General features: G+C 38.9%; 1 protein-coding gene across 11 annotated transcripts in view; it reads left to right on the top strand.

Annotated features, from left to right (window-relative positions):
- The window catches only part of rg (A kinase anchor protein rugose), a 119,511-nt gene that overhangs the window by 53,876 nt on the left and 51,166 nt on the right, over window positions 1-14,469 (top strand). For all 11 annotated transcript variants that reach the window (XM_089474854.1, XM_089474860.1, XM_089474858.1 and 8 more), the window contains exon 3: window positions 13,117-13,243. In XM_089474854.1, the coding sequence (XP_089330980.1) occupies window positions 13,117-13,243 (127 nt within the window). The remainder of the gene's footprint in view (window positions 1-13,116; window positions 13,244-14,469) is intronic.

Genomic DNA, 14,469 nt, shown 5'->3' with positions numbered 1-14,469 from the left:
CCTGAAAAAGCCGCCGCAATGTGAAAAGGTCATTTAATTTCTTTTTGATTTGTTTTTTGTTCTGTTCACTCGCTGGCATTGCCTCTTCTCCCACTCTTCCTCCTCCTACTTTTTGTCGTGCCATTAAAGTGTAAATGTATTTTTAAGTAGGCATATAAAAAAAAAACAGCATACACAGAAATACCAAAAAAGAAGAAGAGAAAAGGCGCTGCAAATCTATAAACAAAATAGAATCAGCCCAAAAGACCGTAAAGCCAAAAAGCCGCACAAGTTTAAATTTGGCTCCCCGGTTCCGAGTTAATAGCATTTTAAGTACAATACAGCAAATACAACAAAGGCAAAGGGACTGTCTCCAACAAGAGAGAAGAAGCAGCTGAGCAGGAGCAGCAGCAGCAGCTGGAGTAGGCAGAGAGTTGTTCGAGCCTCGCAGCTGTTAAATCGACATTAACTCGAGACTCGAGACTCGAGACTTCAATTTCAATTCAATTCACGAAAATTTCATTTGTAATTAGAAACAAAATGAAACAGAGCTTTATAGCGTACATATGTATATATATACGTATGTATATATATGTATATGCATATATAAATGTTTTAGATAGTATTTTTGTATTTTAGTTGAAGTGACTTGGTGTTGAATAACAAAAGACAAATAAACAATAAAACTTAGAAGCATATGTTAAATTAATATTAAATATAAATAAATAAAAGTTAAAAAATTAGAAATACTTTAAATAAAAATAAAAATATAAATATTAAATTCAATTAAAAAAAAAAAATAATAAATAAATATCAAACAAAATAATTATATGAAAATAAAATATTAATAATGTATGTATCTAATGCAATTTTAAATATTAACCAAGTATATAAAAAATATATTAAATAATTCAAAAAATTATATACAATAAAAATGTATGGTCTATAAAATTAAAAACAAAAAGCCAAATATATATGTATATATATAAAAATTGATTTTTATAAAAAAAGATTGAATTTCATAAATTTTAAAAATATCAAATAGTTTATCAAATAAAATATAAAATACGTAAAAAAAAACTCTTATTAGAGATTTCAAATCAACTTAAAATTCGAGTATAAAATACATAAATGTATAAATAAAAATTTTGTTCAATGACAAGAACAAATAAATAAATAATTACAAATAAATAAAAAAATATATATATACATATTATTCCTTCATTTGCTCCGTTCATTTGAATAAGTTTAGATTTAAATAGTTTTCAATGTTGAATTTAAAATTCAGCAATGCCTCTGGCCCCATTCAAATCGATTCATAAAAAATTCGAAATGAATAAAAAATCATAAAAAAGTGGATGTTTACGTTTGAAGAGCGCCCACGACGACAGGTTCTTCTATTTCTAACTACAAAGTAGAAAAAATATTTACTTTTTCTATTTTGTCAGGTCCTAAGTGGTAAATAACTTCAAGAGGGTATATGGGTTTCAAGAGGCAGCTGAAGCTATTTTTGGGATAACGATATAAACTGGAAGAGATCTATACGAATATCAGCTAGAAAGTAAACGGAGTTGATCAAGGAAACAGATGAAAACAGTTGAGCTGCTGCGCATCATAAACAGAAATGACTAATGAATATTCGATTGCAGCACACGCTTAAGTACAGGGTATCTGTTATCTGTGTAGCCTTTTTTTTTTTTTTTTTTTTGTTGTTGTTGTTGTTGCTCTGCTCTCACTGTCATCAGACATGAAATATGCATAAAGGTCTGTTAACAATTCTGCTTTGACGCGAACTGAGACACAAATACTAAGTCCTAAGGGCAGGACACATGAGAGCGCGTGGGCGTGGCTGGAGCGTGTGGGCGTTCGCTTTTGCTGTTGGGCTTGTGAAAACAGTTTGGAATACTTTAGAGCTGCTTTGCATTTTCAGCTTTCGGGCTTAGTGTGCGTGTGCTGTTTGTGTGTATGTGTGTGTGTGTGTGTGTGTGTGTGTGTGTGTGTGTGTGTGTGTGTGTTTGGCTTGCCAAAGGATTGAAAGCTGTCAGAGACAAAGCAAAGCGGGCGGGGCTCGTCGAACAGCCGCCCATGCGTTTTGTCATTCAATTTTGAACGCATCGAAGGCCCCGAGGCGCCGTATGCCCCGATTTACGCCTAGACCCGAAAAAATTTGCGTAGCTGTTGGCATCATCGACTCATCAATATGCAAAAAAGCCTCCAAAGCCGCAAGGGCGGTCAGTATGCTGTGGGTGGGGCGGGGGTTGTTGTGTGTGCTGCGTGAATAAAAGAGTTCAGGCCAGACACACACACGAACACGCACACGCACACACGCACACACACACACACACGAGTGTGCACTGCTGTCCCGTTAGTCAGCCGTGCGGCAAGAGCAAAGCAAACTTTTCTTGCTTTTTATTTTTGCGTGTGGCCGGAAAAGAATAATAAAAAAAAGGGGCAATAACACAGAGAGCGAGAGAGAGAGAGAGAGAGAGAGAGAGAGAAATGAAAGAAAATTATTATGGAAATGTCAACGTGAAACTTTTGCACAAATTCAAAGCCTCAATGCCTCCGCCTGCCAACGAGCCCAGCGCCTCCATACCCAACCGCATACCCACCCCACACCCCCAATCCACGGCTACTAAAAGTGAACGCATATGCCGCACTCTTTGGCGAGCTGCGTCCATTTTTGTTGGCTCGCATTCCAAACACAATTGAATTTCATGTTTGACATGACCAATATCCACAAGCAAGCCGGGCTGATGGCTCCCTCCAGCCGCATTCCCCCTTCGCCCCCAGCACCTTCAACCACGCCTCAGCGTCAAGTTTTCATTGTTTAGCTTTTCCTTTTTTTTGTAGTGGGGGATTTCTGGGTTTTTGTGCCCGCGAGGCGAAAAATATTTAATGCGATTTCCATTGGCTTCCAATTCACAAAAACAGAAGAATTGACAGACACGCACACATGCACACCCATACACTGTAGTATGTAGAGCTTGCTCAAGTGCATGGGCGTGGCAGGCTTTTGGCTTAGCAGAGATTTGCCTTCTGCCAAATATTTGCATATAAATTAATTTAAAGCGTGCGCGCGTTTAAAACCGCGTGCAAAACGCGTCACTTACCACACACACACACACACATTGTTCAAGCATGTGTGCGCGTGTGTGTGTTAAGTGCGTGTGTGCGCACTCTGTCAACAATCTTAATCTGGAAGCTGCAAAGCAAAACTTCAGCAAAAATTAAATAAAAAAGTTTGCTAAAATTTAAATAAATAAATTTTTTAATGAAATGCAAAAAAATTAAGCTGAGAAGTGGAAGTGCAAACGCCACGTAAATAAACAATTTAGAAACTTACAAATTAATTTAAATATAAACAAAATAATGTACAGATTTATTTAGAAAAAAAAATCTTGCTTAAAGAAATGGAAAAACTTGAAGCAAATTTATTTATTTTACTTTGTAAAAAAACAAAAAAAATCTTGTTTAAATATATATCAAAACATTTTTAAAGAAATGGAAAAACTTGAAGCAAATTTATTTATTTTACTTTGAAAATATAGTATATTAAATGATATATGAATTATATACAAAAAATGAGCGGAATAAATATATAATTTATAGATCTTAGAGCCCAAATTTATTTCTTTTTTAAGCTTGCCAGATTTTGGCAATTATTTTTACTTTATTTTTTACTTAATAATTTTTTTTTTTTTTTTGGTTTTTTTTCTTAGAAAAAGTTTTGCTTAGGCGGAAAAAGGGCTTTGAAAGTCTCGTTAAAAATTTGAGCCGCTTTTGAGGCCGAGATAAAGATATCAAATTACTTAGCAGATCGCACCACGCAAAGGTCTAAAGCCAACTTTTTGAATATGACTCTGAATCAATTCGCATTCAGCCTAAAATCACATCAATCTCTAGAATGCCTCACGCTGTGTGGGTGTGTGTGTGTGTGTGTGTGGGTGTGTGTGTGGTTGACAACCCTTTTTTTCTCAATGAGCTCGCTTTAAAGTGGGCCACTCAGGTGGGTCGTGCTGGGCGGGGGGCGGTGGTACGGCGGACCAGCTCGGAACCACTCAACTGTTGACTTTTGTGACACCTTCTTATAATTCAATTTAAGGCACGAAGCTGGCATCAAAAGGTTGCTGATGCGGCTCCTGATTCGCATCGCTGGATGCGTTGGCTGCTTCGCAACTCTTTCTTATATATAAGTATACATATATATATATATATATATGTATATATATGTATGTATATATATACCCTTTTTTGTTGCTAGTCCCCGCGCGACTTCAAACGCGTCGCTGGAGAGACGCGCGCGTTTTTCACAACTCGCGCACGATTTCTGACGCCTTTTCGGGCGACTGAGCCTCGAAACGTGCCCGCCCCGGCCACTTGACAGCTGAAACCCATTCCCGTTCCCATTCCCCTTTGCCCCCTTACCACCCTCACTCCCATTTGCTATCCAGGTTGAATCCCATTGCAATGCGAGTCAAATAAAACCTGATCGCAATGTTAAAGTTGCGGCTAGGCCATGAATATTAGATGAGTGGTGTTGGTGGGCCTGAGAGAGGGAGTATGCGTATAAGTGTGAGTATAAGTGTGTGAAAGTGACAGCTTAAGCTGGAATATATTGCACGCATACTAAAAGTAGAATTGGCAACGTAGGCATAAATTCGTATGTGTATAAGTTTGAGTATAAGAGTGATGAGTTTAAGTATAAGAGTGATGGAAAGTGTGGATGCGAGTTGAGTTGAAGTGTAGTAGAGTATAAGGGTACAAGAGTGAGTATAAGTATTGTCGTGAGTATATGTTTATGGGTATAAGTTTGAGTATAAGAGTGAAGGGAATGCTAATGAAGTAGATGAGTAGAAGAGTGGGTATAAATATTGTTGTGAGTATAAGTGTGTGTGTATAAGGGTGTGTGATGGGAAATGTGTGCAGGAGTAAATTAAGGTGAAGTGTATAAGAGTATAATTGTATAAGAGTGAGTATAAGCATTGTTGTAAGTAAAGGAAAGTGCGTGGAGTATAAGTACACTAAATGAAAAATTTAACTATACTATAGTATAAGAGTTGATATAAGTGTGATTGTGAGTATAAGTCCAATAATGAAAGAGTAGTGCAGGCAATACCAGTGTATGCATACTAGATATACAAATGGAGAATTGAGAGTCATTTGAGTATAAGAGCTATTATAGCAATGTTTCAAACGGGTAGTATAATTGTATGAGTGAATGTAAATGCAAGCTTATGCTCCAGTATAAGTATCATTAGCTCAGAGAGCTCAAGTGATAGAGAATTTAATTATAAGCCCGAGTATAAGACTGAGTATAAGTCAGGGTAAGCACTGTAATTACTCATTCAGCTCTAATCCAGACAAGAAATGGATCTAACTGCCACACTCCATAATCAAAAGTAAAAAGCTGATGAAGGGGAAGAAGCAGAAAGGGCGAAGAGGGGAAGGAAAGGGCAGCTGACAGCATTGAAAGACTGCCGAAATAAAAGCCAGCCCCAATTTAACAAATAATTAAACTTTAAACCTTTTTTTCCACTGACGGAGGCATTAAAATATAAACAATGGCAAATGTGGGCAAATGTTGACTTTCTGTTATTGTTTCGGGCCGTCCTTTTGTGAGTGTGGCAACCCTGGCTGTTTGCGGTCGCTGCGGCTGAAACTAATTATATTAATTAAAATATAGCTAAAAATAAATTGAAATAAAATACTTTTGACAGTGCGACGGGCGGGCTGAACCTCTCCCCCTTCGTTCTCCCTCTCCCTCTATCTCTATCTCTGTCTCTGTCTCTGCGGAGGTCAGCAACGGTCACAAGTGATTGCCCTTTGTCACTTGCCACTTGCCACTTGCCACTCGAGTGACTGAGTGAACTGTGAGTGAATGACAGCGGCAGCTGCCACACAAGCTGCCCGCTCAGCTCAGCTCGAGTCCTTTTTCCCTCGTAGCCAGCAAAGTGCAATAAGAAGCAGCAGCACGGACACTAACTGCTCGAAGGTTGGCCAGGCGACAAATGTGTCAGAGCGAGCAATTAGCAAATTAGCAAATGGAGCCAAACACTCATTTACTTCATTATTTTTAGATGTACTCAGTTGACATTTGCTGTGAGTGCGCAAGGAATATGCGAGGACTATATATATATATATATATATATATATATATATATATATATATATATATATATATATATATATGGATAACTAAAGAAAGTGATGATAGAGAGTAACAGGAACTGAAATCTGGCAAAAGTCAATATGGAATTTATTTCTCCTCTCCTATCTTTGCTTTAATCTTAACTATCGCATCGAAGTCACTGCTAAATAAGAACTTGAACTCTTGCTCAACTATTCCAGAGAACTTTCTACTTATTTATGGCTCATTGGAACTTAGCTAAATAAAAGAGTACTCAACTTCTACTTGCATTTATATACTTATACTAGCTTAAATTTTGTAAACTCGCATTTGCATAAAGCTCACTTTCATTATCAATTATCGCCAGCGATTAATTTCAATGCAACTCGATGATCATCGTAGCAATTGATTTCAAATATTTCGCATTAAATTCGCATATGCATCGTGTGCAACAATTTGTGGCATCCACGTGAAGTGAAAAATAAAATTGTTCAATTAATGAATGCAATTGAAATTTTATCACAATTTCTGAAATGAGCGTGAGTATGTATATCTCTCTCTCTCTCTCTCTCTCTCTGCCTATCTCTCTCTCTCTCTCTCTGCCTATCTCTCTCTCTCTCTCTCTCTATAGCTCAATGCACACGCAAATTGACAAATTTGTCGCCTGTCAATTGCTTAGCCATGGCAAACGTTGTGAATGGCGCCATCGTCGCGTCGCTCGCATTCAGCTGGCAATGCATTTGCCTCTGCACTTTGTGTCAATGTTATGCTCATCACAGCAACGCCAATGACATTCACTAACTGCGCCATTCGTATGGCTCCCCAAGGGCGTGGCTGGAGCTGGGGGCTGGGGGCGGAATGGAGCCGGAGATCGAGTATTGGATATGGAGAATGGCTGCTGCCAGAGCCAGAGACAGAGGCCATGCTACTTAGCCAGCAAACTGCTGACGCGGCAGCCACTTTTTACACACACAAGCACACGCATGCATAAGATACTCTCTCCCTCTCTCTCGCTCTCTCTGTGTGGCGCCTCCTGCCGCTTGTTTGCATTGCAACGGCAGCTGTTGTCAATAATAAATTTCCGTTAGAGCTGCAGCAGATTTTGTAAGAAAAAAAAAGGAGTTAGAAAAGAGAGGGCGAGAGAGAGCAGGCAAGAGAGCAGGCAAGAGAGTGACTGAGAGAGAGAGAATGCGAGAGGGGTAGAGGGGAACAGGACACGCAAATGGCGCAAAGGAAGGAAGGAAGTGCATAAGCGCATAGCACGGCATGCCAAAGACATTGACATGGACAAGATACACAGAAGAAGAGAAGGAATGAGAGAGAGAGAGAGAGAGAGAGAGAGCGGGAGTGGGAGTGAGAGACAAAGAGAGTTAAAGAAGAGCTTTGCTGCACGGCACTAAAAAGATGACATAAAATAGAAGCTGAGCGGCGGGTGATGAAAATTGAAAATGGGAGTGCGGAGAGGGGCAAAGGGGGCGGGGTAGCACTGCTGGCATGCAAAAATGTTGTTGCTACTGCTGCCACCCATCTGCTGCTGCTGCTGCTCCCTGCCCACTGCTCCCTGCTCCCTCCTCTTCTCTTTTGGCTTGCATCTTCTTATGGCTGCTGTTGCTGCTTCGCCCAAGTGGCAGAGGCGCGTCTTGCAGATGGAGCTTGATAAATTTATTGAAATTCTATTGAAACGAAACGATTTGACTGCGCCAAAGCTGTAAAAAGGGCTGCACAAGTGGGTGGGCCGTGGGGCAGTGTAATCAAATCGCTGATAAAGTGGAAAATAAGCGACAAAACAACGAGGGAGAGGCACAAACACACGCTGACTGAGAGGGGGCGAGAGGGAAAGTGAGCGATTGCGAGAGAGAGATGGGCAGAATTTGAGTAAACCAAGGCAAATGCGTTAAATTTATTTCCAACTGCAAGCAGCAAATCATGTGGAAATATTTATGCTGCCACGCAAGTCGACTTGTTGATGCTCTACAGAAATTTTGGATGCATTTTGAGTAGGGCTGTGCCAGATATAGTGGGGAGTTGTAAGTACTAGAATGTAAAATGTGAAAAGTGTAGCGGAAAGTGGATAAAGGAAATGATATATGCAATATATATGATATGTGTTACAAGTGGTATATACGATATATGCGATATATAAACTATACATTTATATGTACAACAAATGAGATATATACCTTGTGACGAGACCAATATATATGTACTATATTAAATATAATATATGCATGCACGGTATATGATATATGATACACATACATATGTATGTACGATACACGTATGTGATGTATACATTGTGACCCTTACATAGTACATATTGGAAATATAATATATGTACGATACATGTTATACGATACATATCAGCTTTTATATATGATTGCCATACGATATATGTCATACATATTTACCATATATTATATACATACATACGATATATAATATATACTATTATAAAGTCAATGCGATACATATCGAATTTTATATATGTTATATACGATATATAGGATATCGTAAAGATAAGATATGAAATATACATGTGTTATATATAAGATATACTCGTATACAATCAATACGATGCGAATTTTATATATGATATACATACGATATATGTATGCTATATATACGATACATTATATAATATACACGAAAGGGTATATACGTATACAATATATATCATAATAATACAATAAACACGATACATATCGAATTTTATATATGATAGGCATGTGATATATGTATATGTATATGGCATAGGTATATGTATAGGGTATACTCGCATACAATAAATGCGATATATATGCATCAATTAGTATTTGGCATTCAGTATCTTTATCTGTCTCTGTAGTATAAGAAAGTGAGACAAAACTCTTATGACAAATTCTGAAATGGAGTCCAAATGACTCCAAGCGGAGCTCTACGAACAAAGTTGATTCCAACTTAAAGGCAAAGAAGCAGCCGAAGAAGAAGGTAAACAGCAAAAACTTCTGCAAGATAGAAAGCAGAAATATTTTCTTGTGCCAATTAAACTTTTGCCATATATCCAAGAGTTGCTCTTCTTCTGCTTCTTCTTCTGCTTCTTCTTCTTCTTCTTTTTTGCTGAAAAAAAAAGAACAACTTTAAACTCTGAACCCTGAACGCAGGAATGTATTTCATTTTTAATTTTTCGTTGTCAAATCTGGGCCTGACTTTCGGCCGGACGATGCTCAATTTAACCTTAGCAACAACAACAACAGCAACAACAATAGACAGTCGCCGCTTCAGTGCGTCGCAGCTGTCTCTTTCATACACACACAGTCTCTGTCCCTCTCTCTCTCTCTCTCTCTCTCTCTCTCTGTCAGAGTGTGTGTGTATGGCCCTCCCGCATGTGGCATACATAAGAGCGGCAAGATAAAGCCATGAAAAAAGCCAACAAACAACAACACCAAAAAAAAAGGCTAAAATTTAATTTGTGCTCAGTGGCCCTTGTTGTTGTAGCTATTCTTCTTCTCTTGCCAGGCATTCTAGTTGCTGTTGCTGTTGTTGTTGTTGTTATTGTTGCTTCATGCAGAAATTGCTACCCAATTACGTAATAAAATCTGACTGAAGTTTTCTTTCTCTTTTATATTTAATTTTTGTCTTCGCTCTGCCCAGCGATATTTCTTGCTTGCTTCCATTCATTTTGCTCTCTGGCTGCTGGGATTTAGTTCAGCATAGAGCTTAGTGGGCGTGCCGGGGGAGGCATTGGTTGGAGAGAGAGAGCGAGAGAGAGGGTGAGAGAGAGAGAGGAGAGGCCGCTTGGCGCTTATTAAGAAATAATGCTGTAAAAAACAAAACGCAACGGCGTCAAATCAACTTTGTATTTGGCTATGAGCAACATTTTTGCAAAGAGAGAATACAAAATTAAATGTGCCAACTGAGAGTGTTTAAGACTAGGCAATACCCTGGCAATGCACCTAGAGTGGAGCACACGATTAAGGAAAATATTCAAGAGAAGATTGAATGTAAGGAATGGAGTCAGAAGTCAAGTCGAAGTAGAGCAAAAGTCGAGGCGAAGCTAAGGCTACACAAAAAAAGGTTTCCATGAGTGGAACCCTAAAGCTTAAGGCGACTGGGGAGCACAGCCCAATAGCTTGGGGCGCATTCAAATTACAGGGTATAAATATAACTACGAAATGGCAAGCGAAAACGAGCAGCTGAACGAATTGACGGGGAGACGCATTAGGCTGAGCGCAAGCAGTGCCTGGAGGCAAGCAGAGAGCTGCTCTGATTCCCATTCTGTAGCTGTGTGTGTGTGTGTGTGTGCAGAGGTCTTTTTGGGCGCAATTGGTGGCAGAGCTGATCAAATTACCCGCAGCAACGCATGTCCACTTACACACGCACACACACAGGCAAATATATGCATATACATGTATTTTCATACTTGTATATGTGCATGAGGCGCTTGCTTATGTAAATGCGTATTTGCGCACAGTCCAAAAGCCGCTTTGCCGCGACAGCTGTAAAGCGGCAAAGCCCGAGCGAGTCCTTGGCTGCATAATGATGTCGAGCAGGCAGGTAGGCGTGGGCGTGGCCCACGGGCTATGAGTGAGTGAATTTTTGTTGGCAATTTATGAATCGACGAATTAAATTATGCGTGCAGTACATTAAAAAACAACAACAGCAGCGAGAGGGAGAGCGAGAGCGAGAGAGAAAGAGCAAGAGCAAGACGATAAGCTAAAGAAACTGGCTAAACGGATGCTGAGCGAAATGATGCGTAAAACGAGCTAAGCAACAGATAACGTGACGATGGCAAGAGAAACGGCAAGAACAACAACAAAAGCAACATGGAATGAACGAATAAAAACAAAATCAAGAGGGGAAGAAGAAGAAGCAGAAGAAGAAGCAAAAGACGCAGATTTTCACACAAATCCAATGTGGAAATTAAGGCGAAAGCAGAGCCAAAGCTGGCGAGAAAATTTAATGAAATTCCCATGAATTAATGATTGAACAATCGATTAACTATCGCTTAGCATTCGACAATGAGCCAGATCAAATGAGTTGACTGATGCGAACTGCTTCACAATATGCAGGCATCGATTTTGGAATGGACAAACTGTATAAAATAAATGCAGCTAATTGAGTGTGCATGGATCTTGTTTAAGAAAATGAATCCATTAGAAAAAGGATAAAGTTCAGTTCCGTTCATTGAACTAGTGTACAATCAATACAATAATATTCTTTCCTATTATATCAAAATCAAAAACTATTCTCTGACGAGTTCTATTTCTCAAGCTTAGATCACTCAGCGAATGTAGGTCAGTTCATATGAACCAGTTGCTGTTAACTCTCGTTAATTGCTCTTTTCCGCCAGTGAAGTGTTCAATTCAGCTCCGTAGAACGAGCTCATATTGAAAGTACTTCTCTTAATAGATCCATCTCTCCAGCTTAGCTCACTCAGCCAATGTTCAAATGAAGCAGTTGCTCTTAATTCACGTTAGTTCCTCTTTTCAGCCAGTGAAGTGTCCAATTTAGTTTTGTGGAGCCAGCTTACATTGAAAATACTACTCCGACTAGTTCTAGTTCTCAAGCTTAGTTCACTCACCCAATGTTCATATGAACCAGTCGCGCGTAACTCACGTTACGTTACGTTTGCTTTGTACACACTAAAGACTGAACTAAACGCGTTCAATTCAGTTCAGTTCATATTGGAACTAGTTCGCATTTAAATAAGAATATTCTGCAATGCCCCCGCTCATCAGCTCCAGCTCCAGCTATGCCCAAGTACACTCGGCGCTCTGCTCCCAGCTTCAGGTTAATCATAAGCCGGATTCCATTACAGCTTAAAGCACTTTGCAGCACTGTTGTTGCTTCTGTTTAAATATCACGCATACGCAGCGTGGACCGCAAGCTCAACTCGAGTGCTCGAGGTGCTCGAGTGCTTGGGCGTTCAGCTCTCATTATAAACACTCAAAACGTTTACATTTTCATTGTCTGCATTTGTCAGAAAATAAAACAAAGCAAAAACAACAAACAAATGGAGAAGAAACAACAAAAGAAATATAAATAAAAAGCAAAATAAATAACAACAAGAAAAATATATATGAAAAGAAACCTAACGAAAATTATATGAATTTTATACGTATATGTGTGTGTGTGTGTATATATGCAATAGCCAGTCCAATGTGCAATCTCTACTGAATGTATGTGTGTGTGTGTGTATGTGTGTAAGGCAATAATCATAAAAACCGCCAAAACGTTTTTGCTTCCTGCCAAAAGTGGCTGCCGCACAAATATTGCGGCAATAATACATTCACAGTCAAGGCAAAACGACTGCCACGCCCCCCTCCCAGCCCCTAGCTGGCACAGCGGCAGCTCCCCAGTGAACTGTATGTATGTATTCGAGTATATTCAGCTCTCTATATATACATATCTACTCTGTCTCTGGCATTTGAAAGTCGAAACAGCAGCAACTCATGAGCCGCCGAGCCGCTGAAGCTGCTTCGTTTTGAGCTTGCGATTATTTTGCCATTATTTTCCATTATTTTACTTTATTTCAATGACTGTTTACATTAGGCACACACACACACAGACACACCTACACAGAGAGAAAGAGGCGCTGCAGCGCAGCATAAAAAATGTTGCATACTTCTAAGCGCGCGAGCTGCTCCGCTACATATATGTGATTGTATGTGTGTGGGTGTGTGTGTGTGTATGTGTGTCACTTTACTCTGCTTATTGAACAGGGCAGACATTGAAGCAGCTACAACAGCAACAACAACAACAACAACAATAGCAGCAATCGCAGTCATTTCTTTGATTTCGTAATACGTTTGCTACGGGCAAAACTTTTTTTTCTCGTTTTTTTTCTCATTTTTTGTTGTTGTTGTCTGCTCTGCTTTGCCTCTGGCTCCCTTGGGTACTCACGCCGGGGAATCGAGTACTTGATATATCAGTGCATTGTAAACTTTTGCCTTTGTGACTGCTCAGCTCACTAATATCGCTTTACTTATATTCACTCCATCTCCATCTCCATCTCTTTCTCATTTTAGGCCGAGATCTGGAGCGTTTTCATTGCGATTCTGCGAAAAAGCGTTCGCAACCTGCAGGCCTGCACAGATGTGGGACTCATCGAGCATGTTCTGGTGCGATTGCAGCGCTCCGAAACGGTTGTGGCAGGTAAGTCGAAACAGCACGGAAACACTCACACACACACCCAGACACATACACTTCCACAACAGCTCGTTAGCTATGTAAAAAGCAGTAAAGCACAAGAGAAGTAAATGAAGAGAAAACTATTCTCTGGGATGACCAAATAAAAGCTGTGGCAAAAGAAATTGCTATCATAGAGGAAAAGGTTTCAGATATTAAATGGGTTTTATTTTGAGACTTTTTCCTTTTCTCTTTTATAGAAGCCCTTATACATGAGACAACAGAATATCAAGTGGAAGAAGTCCTATTTTAAGTGACTCACTTGAATATATGTATATGCAGCTCAATGCTGGGAGGTCTCTTATATGCGATGCTGCTTCACTTGGCATCATTCTCAGTCAGTTAGATCAGTTATTATATTTTAATATTTAATGTGTACTGTTTTGTTTTAAATGTATTGTTTTCTATGTAGCCAAGTGTAAAGCTAAAAAGGTCACGAAAAGTTGTTTAGTTTTTAGTTAAGCCTTTTAACGGAAAATCATATTGAAAGTATTTAAAAATTCAACAGAAACTTTGCACTTCAGCTCAAGGTCAAAAGTCGAGTTCATAGGGGCTTGGATTTGGTTTTACATTCTAATTATTTGCAAATGAAACACTTTTTTATTAGACAATAAAGCTAGCTGCTAATGGTAACTTGAATGTCCCAGATCAAGATAAATTCTTTGCATATAGAGGAAATCTAAGGGAACTGCTTAGAGAGACCAAGACATGTGACTGAGATAGAGGATGAAAAATGAAAACCAAAACAGAGAAAATAATTGGAAAAGAAATGAATGAATGTGAATTGGAATTGTTCCTATAGCAAAAGTCTAAAATTAAATAAATCTTAAATAAATTGAAATGCAGTAAAATCGAACTTTACACAAAAAACAAACCGAAACTTTTTATCTAAATCAAAAATTAATTCACAAATAAACGAAGCTCAAAAATTTTAAATTTGAATTATCGAAAATTATTGAGAATGAAGTTTTTTCTAGGGAAATGTTTTTTTGCTTTTCAATTTATCGAGACTCGACTGTATATATTCTTCTAACTCCCCTTCTGGTCCCCTCCTCTGTCTGCTGGTCTATTCAAAATGGTCAAGTTAAGTCAGCTTGAGCTGAGCTTTGTTTTGGTCACGCATTAACTGGACTGGAACATGCTCTCTCTCCCTCTCTCTCTCTCTCTCCCTCGCCCTCTCTCTCTCCCTTTAT

The sequence above is a fragment of the Drosophila arizonae genome, chromosome X, assembly GCF_054131065.1.
Source record: "Drosophila arizonae isolate 15081-1271.41 chromosome X, UAZ_ARI_1.0, whole genome shotgun sequence".
Lineage (NCBI taxonomy): Eukaryota > Metazoa > Arthropoda > Insecta > Diptera > Drosophilidae > Drosophila > Drosophila arizonae.
This window is presented reverse-complemented; position numbering and strand designations above follow the sequence as displayed.